General features: G+C 40.0%; 1 protein-coding gene and 1 long non-coding RNA gene across 2 annotated transcripts; one reads left to right on the top strand and one right to left on the bottom strand.

Annotated features, from left to right (window-relative positions):
- Positions 1-2,998: 2,998 nt before the first annotated feature.
- On the top strand, positions 2,999-16,557 carry LOC109365459. Its single transcript, XR_002111081.1, has 3 exons — positions 2,999-3,326; positions 10,641-10,782; positions 12,053-16,557. It is a non-coding gene; the product is annotated as an uncharacterized LOC109365459 (long non-coding RNA).
- Positions 4,555-11,176, bottom strand: LOC100544485 (stromelysin-1-like). The gene is made up of 10 exons (XM_010729014.3): positions 11,007-11,176; positions 10,610-10,854; positions 10,005-10,153; positions 9,778-9,909; positions 8,759-8,920; positions 7,973-8,183; positions 6,689-6,822; positions 5,998-6,157; positions 5,098-5,201; positions 4,555-4,905 (listed from the first exon to the last, which is right to left on the bottom strand). The coding sequence occupies exons 1-10, from the start codon at positions 11,109-11,111 to the stop codon at positions 4,805-4,807; spliced, it is 1,503 nt and encodes a 500-aa protein (XP_010727316.1). The 5' UTR covers positions 11,112-11,176; the 3' UTR covers positions 4,555-4,804.
- Positions 16,558-16,778: the final 221 nt, after the last annotated feature.

Below are 16,778 nucleotides of genomic sequence, written 5' to 3'. Positions count from 1 at the left end.
AATTTGCTCTATCAATTATTGTTATTATGTTCTTTGTACGTGTTGCAATTTCCATGGAAAAAATAGGAGGCATTATTTTCAGAGCAATCTATGTATTTCCAGCATTTACTGAACTTGTCTCTTCCTGCATTGTGGAGAGCGTTTTGAAAAACAGAATGGAAATGAAATGCAGACAGATCCTGGACTAGGTGGAAGCAAGAGGGCAGCTTGTGAGGTTCAGCAGAGGACACTGGTCACCAAGGGCTGAATTCCTGACCTGAGAGCAGACACCTAACTGAAACATTTACATTAGGGGCAAAGACCTCCTCAGTCCTGGGTGGAGATGGACATACTTGAGGAATGACGCTGAAATGGGACAACTGAGCTGCATTCAGGAAGAGAACCACAAGAAAGCTCGTACAGGCATCTTTTGATAATTCTGCTCTTATTCTGCTAGGTGTGTCACACTGGGTGGGTGAGATGAATCTATAAATTGAGTGTGATGTTCTCCTATGCAGCTTACACACCCACAGTATCACTTGTAGAAATAGCTTCTAGTACTTGCAAACTAACCCACTGAAGCTTATAGCATTTTTCACTTCCCACATGAGGCGCAACTTCTCACCAAGTGAAGTTCAGTGTGTCTCTATGTGTATGGTGTCTCCATGGTCCCAGTGCACAGAACTAACTTTCTGACCTGTAAAATTTGGTACAAATATTCCTCACTATTCTTTCAATCTGATGAGTGGGCCACTAGAGGAGGTTGAGATGATCTGGAGGGGTATTGGTGAAATTTATGCAATCTTCTGATTGGCATCCCTCTCAAATACATCCTGCTGCTATTCTGACAACATTTGCTTACTCTTTACCATTTCCCACAAGAGATCAATCACCAAATCAAACATCTTTCAATTATCTAGAATAGGTCTTATGAAAAAAATTCCACACCAATCTCCTTTGAGATTTTTTTGAGTCTTTTGAGGAGACTTCATCCAGAAGTATTACAACATATAAAGAAAATCATGTGTTCTGGCTTAAAGAAGTGAGGACAATCTTTCAAGATTGGCCCCTTTTTCCCCTCTTTCAGAGTTGGTTTTCTGCTTAGGATGGTTCTAATCTGCCTCAGCCCTGATGTTGAGCAGTGCTTACCTCCTGCCTAGCTCTGCTGCAAACCCTGTGCTGTCTCAAAAATAACATATTTCTGGAAAAAGATAAATGTGAGACCAGCTTCTGCTTTTTTATTATTTTTATATTACAGTCACCTGTTTTTATCACAGTAATGTTGATTCACCAGCAGAACTCCTCTTGTCACGGTCAGCTTTCACACAGGTCAACTTCCTGTCCAGTGCTGAGTCAGGGCCTCCTTACTGCATAGTTCATCTTCATTTTCTCCATGATTGTAACAGTGCTGTCTGTATGTGAGTGGAGACTTGCTTTATATGGAAAACCTGCCCAGGAAGATCTCAAATCTTAGCCACAGAGAACAGCATTAGACAGATATTTCCATAATCTCCTTTGCAACCATAACAACAATGTTGAAAATCAAACTTCCTCAAGAAGAGGAAAAGCAGTTCTGCCGTGGGAAGATCCTTGTCACAACATCTCCAAAGACTTCTGTATGAAAGAGTCTTTTCCCTTCCCGAAAAGCAACATATGACGGCTACTGCTGGTAACACTAAACCAATCCACCAGCTGTAGACTAAGTCCCTGTGAGAGAACTGCCTGATGTCTGGGACTGGAGCCCACTGCTTTGCTGTAGCATTTACCACTTGTTCTTGTGACATTTTTGTGTCAGCATGCACCGTTATTAGCTCATTCACCTAATACTGTTTAAGAGCCTTATAAAGTTGCCACTAAAGTCATTAAGATATTTTTGCATTTTTGATGTGCAATAGGTTGTGTCTGGGATGACAGTTGTACAGTCAAGAATTTGAGAAATGATGTTTCTGTGCATCTCTATTTTTACATGCCTGTTCTCAGACTCAGAGAAAGTCCATACACTTAAAAAATTCTTACTGAAATTGTATTTATGAGCAAATTTCGTATGCTTTATTAATGCTCTTAATTCTAGTAACCATTTATGAGTTATAAAGAAATCATAGCAATGAGAAAGTTCCACTTGCTCAGTAAATGCCAACAGGCAGTTTCGGTGCTCCTGTTTCCAAAACAATTGGAGTTACTTATTATTATATCATTTTCCAGGAATTTTCTTGCTTTGCTCAATTCAATTTTTTTTTCGCCAAAATTTAGGACATTGAGAAAGCAAAAATACAGATGGAAAATCCACGGTTAACACTACTGACCAGCTCCTCTGTAAGGGTAGAATTAATTCCTTGTCTTCTTCCATTTGTAGTCTTGATCAGGTGAACAAACAGAGAATTTTCTGGATTACATTTACAGCAAAGTAACTACCATTCATTTTTCAGATGCAAGCAGTTTAAGCTAACTAGCACCTGGGGGTGAGGCCAGTATTTTACTTTCAGTTAGCTGTCTTGTTGATGTGCTAACTCAGTACCAGTCTTATCTTAAAGCGTTTTCTATATGTTATATGCATTATACATATATAATGGTAACGGTGAGTCAACACTATCAGTGCTCTGTCCCACCATTGCCGACGTGTTCTTTTGGTTTCTCTTTCATCGCTTTCAGTACTCAGCCAACAAACAGGGCAAAGCCTGGTTCCTTGGGCATGCAAGTAGGTGTCTCATTAGGATATCAAAGTGTGTAGGCACTTTCAAAATGAAAGGCAGTGCACAAGAAGCAACCATGAGAGCTCAACTTCACCCTGGAGGCACCTGATGTCCTTGGACAGAAGTTTCTTCTGTACAGGCTGTGTACACAGCACAAGCATTTGAAGAAGGTAATGAGAGATGTCGAGGCAACACCAGCTGCACTGTATTTCTGCCCTCCCTGGGTTCCTGCCAGGTGAGCTCACCCACTTGTCAGCTAATGACTTCACTCTGGTGCACCGCAGCCTTTGTGGCAATGCTGAGCCAGTCAGTCCCTAATAGGCTTTTAAAGCAGGCTGAGATTAACAGCTCAGTTTCTCCCCTGGCTTAGTTTATTGTCCTGTTTCAGCACTGCTCAGTTAGCATTACACATTGCTCACACAGGGAGCAGAACATGGCAGATAAGAGATTTTGAACAGCAAGAACTGGAAGACTGTCCTCGTCAGCCATTCCCATTCACTCCTGCTGCCTTTGCCAGTGCTGTGAGAGAAAAAGGAACAGTTCAGAAGAGCTGACTTCCTCACACAATCACACGATCAGATCAGTGTTATAGAAGATGAGATCAAATCCCTTCAAGAGGAAGATGAATATCAGCCAAGCTTTCTTACAGTCAAACAGGTATTCTAGCCACTGAGATATCACTCAGTAGTAATGTGTATATATTATTATATGCTCAGCTATATAACTGAGGCCTTTAGCATGGCTCCACTACTGTGCTGAGGCCTATTGTGCGCCAGGGATGTCTTTCTTCAGCAAGCTGGATTTTCACAGTTCTCAATCAATGATGCAGAGGAATCAGGCTGACCTGATTGCTCTTTACACAGCGCAGACTCAGGACAAGAGGGGAAAATGGCATAACTGCACTGGCTTCTTGCTGGCTGATTGAATAGCCCAGTACCTTACTAGTTTGGACTAGCAGAGGGAGGGTTATGACTCTCTGTTAACTCTGAGAAGTAGATAAATTTGCAGTCTGACTTGACTATTTCACTTGTATATACACTGCAAATTGATCATAGTACATGTTCATGGATGTTAGTGCATTTGCTGAGGGAATGCATGTTGTGACATGATGGACTGCATAGTGGAGGAAACTACAAGGAGGTTCATGCTGAACCCAAACAAGAGGAGGAAGTGTGTGTGCTTTTGTTTGTGCCTTACTGCTCTTTCTCCAGAGGAGTCATCTGCAGTGGTTACATGAAAATCCTGTTTTTTGTCTAACTTCACTATTTTGCTATGGGAAGTGGTTATTGCAGTGTTCCTGTCCAGCACTCGGAGCATAGCACATGGTCACAACTCAGCAGGAATAATCCCCTTGCTCCCTAGCGATTACCCCGTGACAATATTACCATCGCTTCTCGTCCTGTCTGCAGGCTGTCTCTATCCCCAAACTTGTTACCCAGCTCTACTCTCCAGTTACTTTAATCCTGCCATACCAACCTCTTAGCTCTGCCCACCCCAAAGCGACACAAAAGCATGTGTCTTCTTAATTCATTGTCAAGTTCCCTTCCAAAATTAGGGATCCATCTGCATTCCTGCCCTCTTCATTCATGCTCTGAGATCAAGTTAAATGAGGACATAGCAACCAGAATCCTTACCAATGCTGCTGTTTGGATTCTCCTTCTGTAGGATCTCTTTCTACTTCTTCTGTCCCCCCACAACTTTCCTTTCCCCAGTCTGTCTCTCAGATCATTTCTCATTGTGCCCCAAAACAGCCCAGCAGCTTCAGATTCTCTTTAACTTCCCTGCTACAGACACTGAGCACTTCTGAAAATGGCAGTGGGATCCTGGCTCTGTCCTTGTGTGCACTTATCCTGGGAGTATTGTCACCAGAGAAATGAACCAGAACACAAGCGCTACTATTCTCCAGCAAAATACTTTTTTATTACTCAAAAGTAGTTTGATTAATAAATACTTGGAAAAATAAATTAAAACTGTACATTAAGTTTTACATTATTAAAATTTTAAATTAGGTTCTTCAAAGACCGTAATTGCAGACTCAAATGCACAGTAACAGCTGAGTGATATTGGTTAAAGCCAAGGAACATGAGAAAAACATTTTTGGAGCAAATGCAAACTTGCATTATCGTTTGAGATTTCTAGCAATCAAACCAGCTGTTGCTCTTCATTTTACGGACAAGTTTCTTGTTCTTGATGTCAACCTCATACTGGTTGGATCCATGGAAAAAGTAAAAATGTCCTGGAATTAGAAGGACAAAGTAATAGCAAATTAGTATTTAATTTTTGTTTACTTATTGATCCGTAATTTCTATTTTCCTGGATGATTAAAAAAACATTTCATATCCATATATATTTGAAACATACATATATTTTTTTTGTTTGCATCAGTTGATGGTCTATTCTGTTTTTACTTCCATTTTTATTTACTTACCATTTTTCTGAAAGGCAGCATCAACAGTATGACCAATCCCTTGGAAGTCAGCTGCTATTTTTCTTGGATATCCTCTTTCCATTGATTGGGTATTTTCATCAAAACTGCATAAAGAAATTAATGAAAAGAAGAAAGAGTGTAATATTTAATGGTAAAACCAGGTGAAGTTTTTACTAAAGAAGCCTACTCTTACGAAGAATTAATCACTGTCATGAGCAAGGCTGTTTTCAGAGCATCAGACTATGTTCAACTCTATTCCCCGAGTTTGATAACAAGGCTGGTCAGTGTTCATACTGAGTAATAAGCTTAACTCTTTATTCAAATTGATTAATTCACTTCGACAGTATCCAACTAAAGAACTGACTTCATGATTGGATGTAAATTTTGGTGTAACAGGATAATATTTTCCCAGTTATATTATTAGAGTAATATTACTGCTTCACTGAACTGTTTCTTTAAAAATTCAATATTTTGATCTCCTTTCATAGCTTTCTTGATAGATCCTTTACTTACAAATTTCAGAGAGTGCATCTGCCCCTTACGAGATCCTGAGTGAAAGAAATGATGTCAAAGCCTACTCACATTGGCTTTTTGTACTAAATTTTGTACTAATTTCATGTAATTAAAACTGTACATCAAATAATTTCATGTAATAATGCTTTTTAACAGATAAATAGTGCTTGTTTGCTTGTGTGACTGACAACAGTGAATTGATGTCTACTTCATCTTTGCAAACTTTTTGCTATAAAAGATATGAATAATTGCCTTTGATTTTGGCATTATATTGGCTAAAAAGAATGACAAGAGGCCACAAATTTACTATACAAATTCTTATGTAGTTTGATTTTTAAAAAACAACTGTCTTGATTATCTGCTGCACAAGAGAGGAATTAGCCTTACCTCCAGTACTTGTTGCCTACAAAGATATAGGTTTTCTTGGTATTTTGATCATGAACAGCAGCATCTATTTTCTTAACGGTTCTGGGAAAGCCCAGGTTCTGAATAGGCTTGGGGAAACCTGGCTCTATTCTGTAGCCACTGACAGCCCAGTACTGGTTGTCTGTCAAGAAAAACAGAAAATATTAGTAGGGATCACTGAAGAAGCTGAACTTTTCATCAAAGCCCCAGAATTTCCCATCAAAGTTTTCTGAGCAATTAAGTAACACATATATCTAGTTGAGAAGGTGTCCCTTTAGAACAAACACAACTTTGAATTATTCAGGTACTGGATGTTGGACTTTTCATTTTTAACACTCATTATGATATTATAACACATAATGGCTAAAGTTCAGCATATTTTTTAGGTGTATTGGGCACCTTTAAAAATATATTTAAATAGCAGTGTGGGTAATGAGTTTTGTCTCAGTTCTGATCTCTCTTAGTAGCAAGAGTAATATCGTATTGCAAAGGGCTGCTGGGATGACATTAATAGCGTTTAGAAAGTGAAAATGGGTTTAAATAGTAAGAATATATGTTGTTATTATTATATTACTTCCATTATTATCTTATAACATGCACATATACAGGCTACTAGTACTACAGCAACCTTATTAATTCATAAAAAGGACAGAAGGAAATGTAAGAGAAATACCTTTAAAAAAGATCACTCGATCCTTCTTGTCAATCTCATAAGCGGCGTCAAAGCCAGCTGCCAGTGATGGCCAGAATGTGGAGATGGTATCATGCTCGATTTGTGAGAAGTAGGGACTTTTGCGCCAGACATAGCTGATAGAAACAAAATCAGCAGTGTTTCATAGTTCATATTTCTCTATGAGATCAGTGGCACAGAATTAGATTTAAAATGCTACTGTCTGGATGCTGAAGCCAGTTCTCACTACTGGGCAATGCTATCACCCCTTCTGGGATGGATTGCTTCACTCAGCCCTGCTCTCTCAGACATGTCCCCTTTACTACTAGTTACTCTGGTATCACAGAATGGTTGAATGAAGGAATCTCTGGAGGTGATCTTGTACAAGATCTTTGCTCAAACAGTGCTACTTAAAGCTGCTTGTGCTACAATTACTTCACCAAGACTCCAATGGCTTGCCCATCAACACATGATGCCTGTAGTAATGCTGATGACTACAGCTTTGTCTTCACTGTGTACCACATGGGCTGGCACAGCTCTGTTCTTAATTTCAGTTTGGTTACTAAGATTCACTAAACATCCTTGGAAAATACATTAAAATTCAAAGTAGAGAGGAATTCTTCCTTCCTCTCCTTCCCTAGAATGTTTTTAAGCTGCAATTCTTCATCACATGCTTTAGAAGATGAATCAGACCCACTTCATCAAAGGAAATTTATTCAATTGAAACACAGTCACCAACCCAAGAAGTGAATAAAACCCAAGGCCTGACATGCTGTCCCCTTTCTCCAGAGTGGAAGCACGCTGCCAACCCTCTGTTACAGCGCTCAGTGTCAGAACATACAGAAACAGCAGGGCCATCTAATGGCAGGGACTCTCTATGAGCAGTGCTGGGCACTAGTTCACTGTGTACCCCTTGGTTAGAGTACTGCCAAAAGACACCAGTAGCACTTCCCACAGCTCCATGACCCACACCTGGACTGATGTGATGAGGAAAGTGCTGTGTATGAACTAGCTGCAGGCTGAGGAGTGATGCTGAGATTATTCAGCCTTGCACAACTGTAACAGTGATGATGGATGATGGCTTGCCACAGTTTACTCACCTGTCAGTAAACCGTGTTACTCACCCAACTCTTGCTGGACTAGTAAAAATTTGCAAAGCTGTCTTAATACTTCCAGAAAGAAATATTTTCCCTTGTAACCAAAGGAAGATAAATTCCTTGAAATGAACATTGTATTCTATCTTTGTGAGCCTCAGAAGCAGGTGCTGGTAGAAATGAAATCACTTACCTGCCTTTGAAGAACAGAATTTCCCCACGGAGAGTAGTGATAGCATCAAAAGTCAAATGAGGGTCACAGTCTTCTGGTCTTTTTGTGGGTGCCATTTCTGTTGGTTCTTCCCGGGGTGACATTTGAGTTGGTTCTTCCATAGGTGGCATTTCAGTTGTTTCTTGTGGGAGAAATGCTTTTGTTGGAAATGCAGGAGATTCCCTTGGGGGTCCTTTGGAAACAGAGAAGTGTGAAATTGGATGGTGGAATAGAGTTTTGCATTGCAGAGCTTAAGAGTGTACCCTACTGAGCCTAATGTACAGGTGAGTTTATAACTCAGCTAGTAAGCTAATGCCAGTGGAAATTGGGCGATTTAAGTTGGCTGTCTCTGTTGATAACCGTTATAATATTTTCTTGCATGGTTTTTCTTTGACAAGTTATTTCTAGCTCAAACTGCATTTGCTCAGGGATTAATGTAGAGCAAAACCAATTTTCAAATAGCAGTCGTGCATATGAACATCCTTTTATGGATGGTAAGAGAATTAATACAGTCTGTAACTTCTTCCTCTGGTAGCTTTAAAGAAAGCTTAAACATTTTGTTTTACTGGCATGGACACAGCCCACAGATTTCATGTTGCAAATATTGTCTTTTAGCCACAAAGAGATGGAGAGATTTGCACAAAATGTAGTCAGGAAATTAAATCTCAATATTCTTCCTGAAGTAAAAATAAGTACTTTTTAGCTGTTGAGTAAAATATATTGTAAATGCTTTTCCACTGGCCAACAAAAATTATACTTTTTGCTTACCATAGAGGGCCTGAATGCCATTGATATCATCCTGATGAAGCCTGTAATTTCTTGTATCCTTGGCCATATATATGGGATACATCAAGGCACCAAAGACATTGGAATGACCAAGACCCAGTGAGTGGCCCAACTCATGAGCAGCAACAAGGAATAAATTGTACCCTAAAAAAAAAAATCCAGCACAGAGAACAAACAGTAAACAAAATTTCTTCTTGACAGTGGGATGCACATTCTAACTTCTCATTATATATTATTCATGGTATTAATAAAACGGGAAATTTTAACTGTCCCAGTTAAGAGGTTCTCTAAAATCTTGGAAAAGAAATGTTTCCAGTTATAAATGTTTGTTGCTCACAGGGGAGCCAGTTGAGGAACATTGCTTGCTCATGCTGCAGAAATTTTCCTGCCAACAAAGAATCAAGGATTCTTTAATGTTAACAAAGACTGAAAGTTGGATGAGAATGTTTTAATAATCATTTTAATCGTATTTTTAGGCATTATAAGTAGCATGGAATTCAGTTGGTGACTACTGCAGGAAGGCTGGTAGCACTGGTAGCATGTGAGCTCCGATATCACCCCTGAACACTGCTGGACACCAGAAAATCTCAAAATTATGCTTACCAACAAATTCATGACCCTTTTATTTCTTTGCAGAATTTAAAAGTTTAAATAATTTTATTAAAAAAAAAAGAAGAGAGAGCTCACTATTAAAAATTTTAAGATCATTTCTGATAGCCAAAATTCCCTGCTTTACAATGACATGTTTACCCATTTGCTATTTCATGTTAATCTCATTTCCTTCACTGGAGCTGCAGTTGCAGTGTATGAATTAACTTCTGAGAACTATCATGTCTGCAGCATAGATAAGAATATGCACAGTTATTTTACTAAGTTACTCTGACATCTTACATCTCAGAAAATGTGGGAATTTCTGCCATAGTACCTTTTACTTCACAGTGTCTTCAAGACAAATGCTACTTAATAAAAAACAAGCAATGCAATTTTTTAAGGTAACTTGCCACTATAGGTGGTAAACTTGGTCCAGTTTTCATCTTCATCAAAGTGGGCATCTCCTCCTATCCCTCTGCTGGGGGGGTAGGCATGAGCCAGCGTTCCTCCTGGACCATCGAAGGAGTAGAAATCACCATGAACTAAAATAAAGAAGTAAAAACAAGTGAAACTTTCTATCAGCTCGGCAAGAAAAAGTGACAATTAATTATCATTCCCCAGCAAGGGAGTCCCTTACATCCAGAAGCAAAGGAGATCATTATATCTGCATCACCACTGTATAGCCTGTTGAACCTCAAAGGGGTGACGCTGCTCCAGAGCTGGAAGGCTTTTGCAATTGCTTCGTCCACATCAGCTTGCAGCATGTCAGGGGTGTAGTTCAAAATCCTGTAAAACAAGACAGAAGGAATTAAAAGCAATCAGAACTGTGTCTAGGGCACATAGTACTGAGGTCAAATATTTTAAGCACTGATTGTTATTATTTATATGTTGGGTTGTTTATTTTCCAGTTATATGCTTATGTAATAGGAGAAGATTTCAAAGTTTTCTTTCAGACCTTTCAGAAATCCCAACAGTTACTCTCAGTTGTATCCCTCCTATCCACTAATTAAATTATTTAGTATGCTCTTAAGAAACCAATGTAGGCTCCTATTCTGGTCTCTTTTATTAGTATTTGGAAGTCTAATGCAAAAGACACAAATGCTCCCCACGTTCTTGGCCCTGCCACCCTGAGTGAGGTTCTTGCGAGAATGCAGGAGTAAATAGTAAAGAACATGCTGGCATTACATCTGCCTGGCAGACACAGAACTGATGTGCAGGGAAACATGCTTTAATGTATGTTACCGATATGTCACATCTTCCTTCTTCCATCTAGGGTTCTGTGGGAAGGTGCTGTATGAGCGGACATCTGGTATGCCACATCTGGGCTGCTTCATCATGTCCATCGTCTTACGGTTCAGCTCTCCGGTCACCTCCAGCCCAAAGAACGCCTGCATTTCTCGGATTTTGTCAGCCATGTGAGCGAGATTTGTTGATTTAAATAAAGAGCTTTTATCTTCTTTAAAATCATAAAAGTTTTCCAGATATTTCTGTTAGGAAGGAAATATAACAGTTTAGAGCAAAAATATTTCTTTTCAAAGGCAAAGAGTTGTTAGTGAAATATTCTGCATCACTAACACAGCATCATTATATTCATTTTTTCTCAGTAAATTGTTTTCTACATTTTGTCTATAGAATTTACCTGAGCAAAATGCATATCTTCATTTTCAGTTTCTGGAGCCACTGGCAAAGCATAAGAGCATGAAATACACAGTAAGCCCAGGAAAGCAAGCATCTTCATTTCCATTTCTGCCTCTCTGTCCTTGGACAGAGCCCTCTCAAGAAGATCTCTCAACCACTTCTTCTGTCCAAGGCTCACTGGTGCTTCTCTATTTATATCATTTGCTTGCTTGCTAAAGTCAACAGCTGCATGACTCAGTTAATAACATCCTCTGATTTCCCACAGAAACACAGAAAACAAATTTCATTTTAGAAGCAGGCTAACACATGACCGTTTACCTTCCCTGAAAACCCATGATTTTGCAATCGTATTACCGGACAGTATTCTTTTTTCCCATTCATTCCTAAGCTGGACCAGTATGTTAAGCCTGCAAGTATCTATCTCTATAACTGATCACCTGGATAAAAGTTACCTCGTTTTTCAGAGGTGCTGAAGGGACCTGGTCTTTGTGAGGGACACCAGTGTGTGATTCCTTGGGGCACCTGACAGGAAACCTACAGAAAACAGCCTTCACCTTTCTCAGTGTGGGACCTGTGCAGTACCTGAGCACCTCAGGAATGAACCTCTCTCTTTAGCCTGATAATTATAGTGATATAGTCAGTAATACAAATGATCCATTTATTTTCACTTCTTGAGCAGCCCTAGCACTCCAGCGCAGTAACAGAACCATCATCTGTGCTGCTGCCTGGCCCATGGAATCACAGATTTATGGCTGCCTTCTTTTTCTCCCGTATTCACCCCTGTAAACCCACACATCACGATGTAAAGGTCTCAGTAAAGCAGCCCATCTGGGTCTATGCAGAACATCAGCCAACGGTATTCTCACACCACAGAAGAAATGGTGGAAATTGCCCTAGAGACTGCCTGGGGGTATGGAGTCTTCAAAAAAAAAAAAAAAGTAATGTATCTCCAAAATTTAGTGGAAGGTGACAATGATTTTAGTTATAGATTTCAAGTTCTCAGATTTGCTGGAAGTTTTACTTTTTTTCTCAATTCTTTTTCTGAAGGTGGTGCATTACACTTCATACAGATGCTGCAGAACAGCCATCACACAGCGACTTCTTTCTCACTGTCTTTTGAAGCAAAAGTCCCGTGTGTTGACTTAGTGCCTAAATGTAAGTTCAAAAGGAGAAAACTGACCTAAAAATAATCTGCTTGGTTTTGATCATGAGAAAAAGAAGGTTAAAAAAGCCCACTTTTCCAGCAAAAGCAAATTTATTGTAAAGTTCAAAAAACAACCCTGGCACCACAGCAGCTGAGCTCTGCAGTCTGTGAGGTGGCCTGGGGAGAGGGCATGGCCTCCTTCCAAAGGCAACTGGAGCTGAACTGATGGGCTGGAGAAGGTTGCACTGCATGCCTGACAGAGGTCACAGCCCTGAACCACTGAGCCAAGGCACCGATGTTTGTGTCTGAGGCTGTGGTGGGATGAGGGCGGCTCTGCCAAGAGCTCACCGCTGTTGTAAAGGTGTGCTCCTGCTCCTCCCATCCTGGCTAGCATTCTTGCTTTTTCCCCGTGCCCTCTAGTATCAAATGAACCCTTGGGGCAACTGGTTCAAAGGGCTGAAGCCACAAAAAAGTACCCCACAAAAATGAATTGTAATTGTTTTCTTTTGGTTCCCTATGGCATGAGCAGAGCACCAGTACAAAGGGGGGGTGGGACAGCACAGATGGGAATGGGGACGCAGGGAGTCAGCCAGGCGTGAAGATGGGATGCTGGACCCTCTCCTTTTGGCAGCAACAAGGTAAACATTTGTCTCAGTTTGTCGTGGGAGAGCACCCCAAACTGCATTTGTAGCATGCAGTGTTTGTATTTCTGAAAAGAAATTCAGATGTGTAGCATTAACATTTTAAATACAATGTTTGTATCTCTTTGTACCTAGCAGCAGTTAGCATATGGAAGTCGTCCTCTTCGATTACAGCTGCATGTTTTGTCAACATTCTGCTTGCTGCACCCGAGAGATCTGAGATGAAGCAGTTAGATGTAGCAAACCCAATTGGCAAACCTTTTAGCAAGCCCTCTCTAATATTTAACAAACTATTTTTCTTGCTGACTTTTGCAGAGCTGCCGATAGGTAGATTTGCTACAGCTCTCTGTAGCTGTTGTGCTGTTTCCATGCTTGAGCTGACATTTTTGGAGAGGCAGTTGAGCGCCAGGGAAGGGCTGGCTGTTGCCTTCCCAGTGCATTTGGCAGCACAAGTGGGGAAAATTCACAGTGAGGCATCCTGCATGACTGAGGCGTGTGAGCAAGCCTTTGCTTTTCCCCTGCGTGCAGATCCAGGAAAGGACTTGCCTTCTTTGTGCTGGCCCCAAAGACCTTTGTAGCTTTTAGGGTTCAAATGAAGAAGAGCTCTTTAGGTACCACAGAATGTGAGTAGGAACTGTTTTCTGGCTTTAATCAAAGGCTTAGTATGCTTGACAATCACATGGCCAGTGGACATGGGGGAAATACATCAACAAAGGCACATCTGTGATTTATATGGGTTGATCAGAACAGAAGAAATGACTTCCCATAGTGTTTTCTGCCCTGCATGGGTTCTTGAGATCCCAGAAGCACTTTACTCTTGACAAGGCTGAGCAAGTCAGTGCCTTTTTCATGCCCTGGCCCTACAGGTAAAACCCAATGAGACACGGATCTTGCCCTCTGCCCTGAGAGGCAGCTTCTTTTTGTGAGCTTGGAGGTGGCTGTTGGCCACTGACTGCCCTGGAGATCACTCAGTGGTGATGCTTACACAGCAGCAAAGCAGCCAGGATGAATTCGGGAACACTGCTCATTTCTTCCCTCACCCCATCTGCTCTCAGACTCATACATCCCCTATCACCAGCGCGTGCCTTAATCATTGCATTAAGGGAGTTATGTGGGTACTTTCCCAGGAAGACCACTGCAGTGGGACTGAGCATTTGCTGCCACAGAACTGCTTGATCTCTGACAGCATAATTCACATCATCTTACGAGGGCTAGCCCAAGTGCCAGGATTTTAGTAGATTTGTCAAAATTTTAGCCGGGAATTTTGCCACTTCTTATTTTTATGTGGTTGAAATTCCACTCAGAGGTGTCATGCCAGTTTTGTTTGGCAGTTTTTACTTGTGGAAAGAAGTGGAAGTACACTTAAAGTACTCATACACACAATTGCCATTAACTGTATAAACAACGGCTCATTAAGTCAAAGGAAGCTTGAAGAAACTAGACATATACACACTATGATTTTCCCCCTTACATTTATTGAAGGAACTGTAGATATCTTCTCTCCCACCTCTTCCTCCCTCATACTGCTTCTAAACTCTCCGCAGCTAATGCCAAAAAAGCAGGATAGACTATGAAGATCTTGGATGTATTCAGGCATGAAAGAAGGATTTTCATTGCTTCCTTCAGGATGCTGCTTTTTTTTCCACTTGAAGAGATCTGCAAGATAAATTCACAGGAGAGGTTCTGAGGTTTGAGGAGCAATAACTTAGCAAGGAATGACAAAAGCCCTTTGTATCATTATATGATCCATAGCATTAGCTAGATAACAACTGGAAAAAAGCAAGGAAGTGATTGGGGTAGGTACGCAAACAGAAAATTTAACAGAGCCTTGCATGTTCATTTGGATATTCCCAAAGGGTAATTGCTTGTGTTGTAAATGAGGGTCAGTAAATTAGTTTTACAGAAATTGAATATATTCTGAATAACTCAAGGGCATTGTGCTCTACCTTCTGGCTTTTCTAACTTACTCGTTGCGTTTGTGTTATTTTACTTTTTAAAATAGTTTGGGGAATTACATTTTAGAAATGACTGGGGTTTCTACCTTTGCCATGTGGAAACAAAAGAAATAGGTTTGCTATTAAAAGTCAGTGAAATCAAAGAACATTGACTGAAAAATGAAATACTTTATCTCTGGATGGCAGAGAAATAAGCCTGAAGTAAGTATTGAGTTGAATAGCACAGTTTTGTCTGGTATTTGTCTCCTATACTTGTGTTCATTAGTGGAGATTTTTCATCCTAGTTTTATTACATCCAACTGCTGCTAGTAAACTCATTTTTTTCTACTTCAGCTGGGCATTTTATCCTGATTTCATTGCAAACTGAGAGACAGCATGTAGAGATAAGCTCAGTGGCTGATTTTAATTAACTAGGAATTCAGATATATTTTTGTATTGGTATTCTGTCCTTAAGTATTATCTACAAAAACAAAACTGAAATCATTTACGCATTTCTATTTAGCTGATTTATATAAACAAGTTTCGTAAGCTGCATGTCATTTCCTCATTCCTGAATTCTGGCTTATTTTCTCATGAAGATGTTCACAAAGTGATTGGGATGCACTGATGTTATGTTACCAGTCATTAAACAAGAAGTTCAGAATGCTGCATAATTTTGAGGTTTGCAGTAAAGAAATTGGAATAAAAATTTTGAAATTTGGCACCTTATATGTGACCTCTCATTTCATAACTGGCAATTTACTGGGGCTATAATCTGAAGTTAGATGTGGCCTTGAGCAATGGGTGAGGCAGGAAGCACTGTGGTTGTGAGACACAATTAATTCACTGTTCCCTCTTTGCCCTGCTGGCAGCAAATAGCTTCAGACTATGCCAGTGTCCCAGCACAGCAAGCCATAGAAGAAACTGAAATGTGTTCATGATCCAATCCTTCTTGCTGAAAAGGTTGGTAAATGCTGCACCCCTTTCCTCTCTCACAACACTCACTTTCATGGATAAGGACCCAGCTGGTGGATTCTTATTCCATTATTAAGTCTATCAACAAGCTGCCGCATCTTTAGGGTGGCAGTTAAGGTGATGATCATTTAGCCCCTAGAAAGTATACTGAAGCTTCTTGTTTTTTTAAGACAGAAGACAAATCCATATTTATGGTTGATCATCATATCTCTTAACAACAGCTTAAGTATTTGACTTGTTCAGTTAGATGATTAGATAAATCGTGTCATTAATATTACTCTGTTATTTCATTCACTGTAATGAATATCAGTTTTACAATGGAGTGATTAAGAAGAGGTGGAGAAGAAGAGGGAGAGATGAAGAACGTGGTTCTTCAAAGAGTCTCTAAGTTCTGAAATCCTTTTTTGTGCTGACTGGAAAAAGCATACGGCTTTGATAATTTGACTTAGATATTCAGCCAAGATACTATACCATACTGAAGCTCAAGGCACCTCTTTTAGAAGCCTGAGCTTTCCGATTCTTTTGGACATGAACAGGGAGAGCTCTAGGAAGCTGCCTGTCATTCTGATGGTGTATGTAATTGTTACCATTTGAAAATTTAGGCAATCAGCTGTAGGCAGTCTTGGTCTTCAGTTCATGTTACATGCTATCTTTCATGTGTAGATCATGTGTAAAACACAGTTTCTGAATAAGTGTTTCTTAAGAAGAAAATATTTTGGATACAGATGACTTATAGTAAGTGCAACATATTTAGTTATTCAGGTGCAGAGACTAGAATAACCATTTTAAACACTGTATAATGCACTTGGCCTGTGATTGATGCAGCCTTAACCTCTATGTGACTGTGGTGGTAGCAGTCCATTTCTTGGAGGTGTTTGTCATTAATAAACTTGGAGTTCTTTGAGATCTTTATAATTTTCTTGTTCTTTCTTTTTATCTCTATCTTACCACCACTTACTTTTTTTTTAGTCAATCTACAGTGACCCTTAGCCAGCTATTATGACTTGACTAAGGGCAAATAGTGCCTGAAAAATGTGGTGGCCTTTACAAGTGAATTACATCAAAGGGTGCTCTTAGTC

This window comes from Meleagris gallopavo, chromosome 1 (genome assembly GCF_000146605.3).
Source record: "Meleagris gallopavo isolate NT-WF06-2002-E0010 breed Aviagen turkey brand Nicholas breeding stock chromosome 1, Turkey_5.1, whole genome shotgun sequence".
NCBI classification, from domain to species: Eukaryota; Metazoa; Chordata; class Aves; order Galliformes; family Phasianidae; genus Meleagris; species Meleagris gallopavo.
This window is presented reverse-complemented; position numbering and strand designations above follow the sequence as displayed.

Bases quoted from the DNA above. Each gene is read 5' to 3' on its own strand.
- LOC100544485 (XM_010729014.3), bottom strand. From the start codon at position 11,111: ATGGAAATGAAGATGCTTGCTTTCCTGGGCTTACTGTGTATTTCATGC. The intron at 6,158-6,688 runs GTATTTCTCTTA...TTTTCTTGACAG, and splicing joins TCGAGTGATCTTTTTTAAAG to ACAACCAGTACTGGGCTGTC. The intron at 5,202-5,997 runs GTAAGGCTAATT...TTCTTTATGCAG, and splicing joins GTAGGCAACAAGTACTGGAG to TTTTGATGAAAATACCCAAT.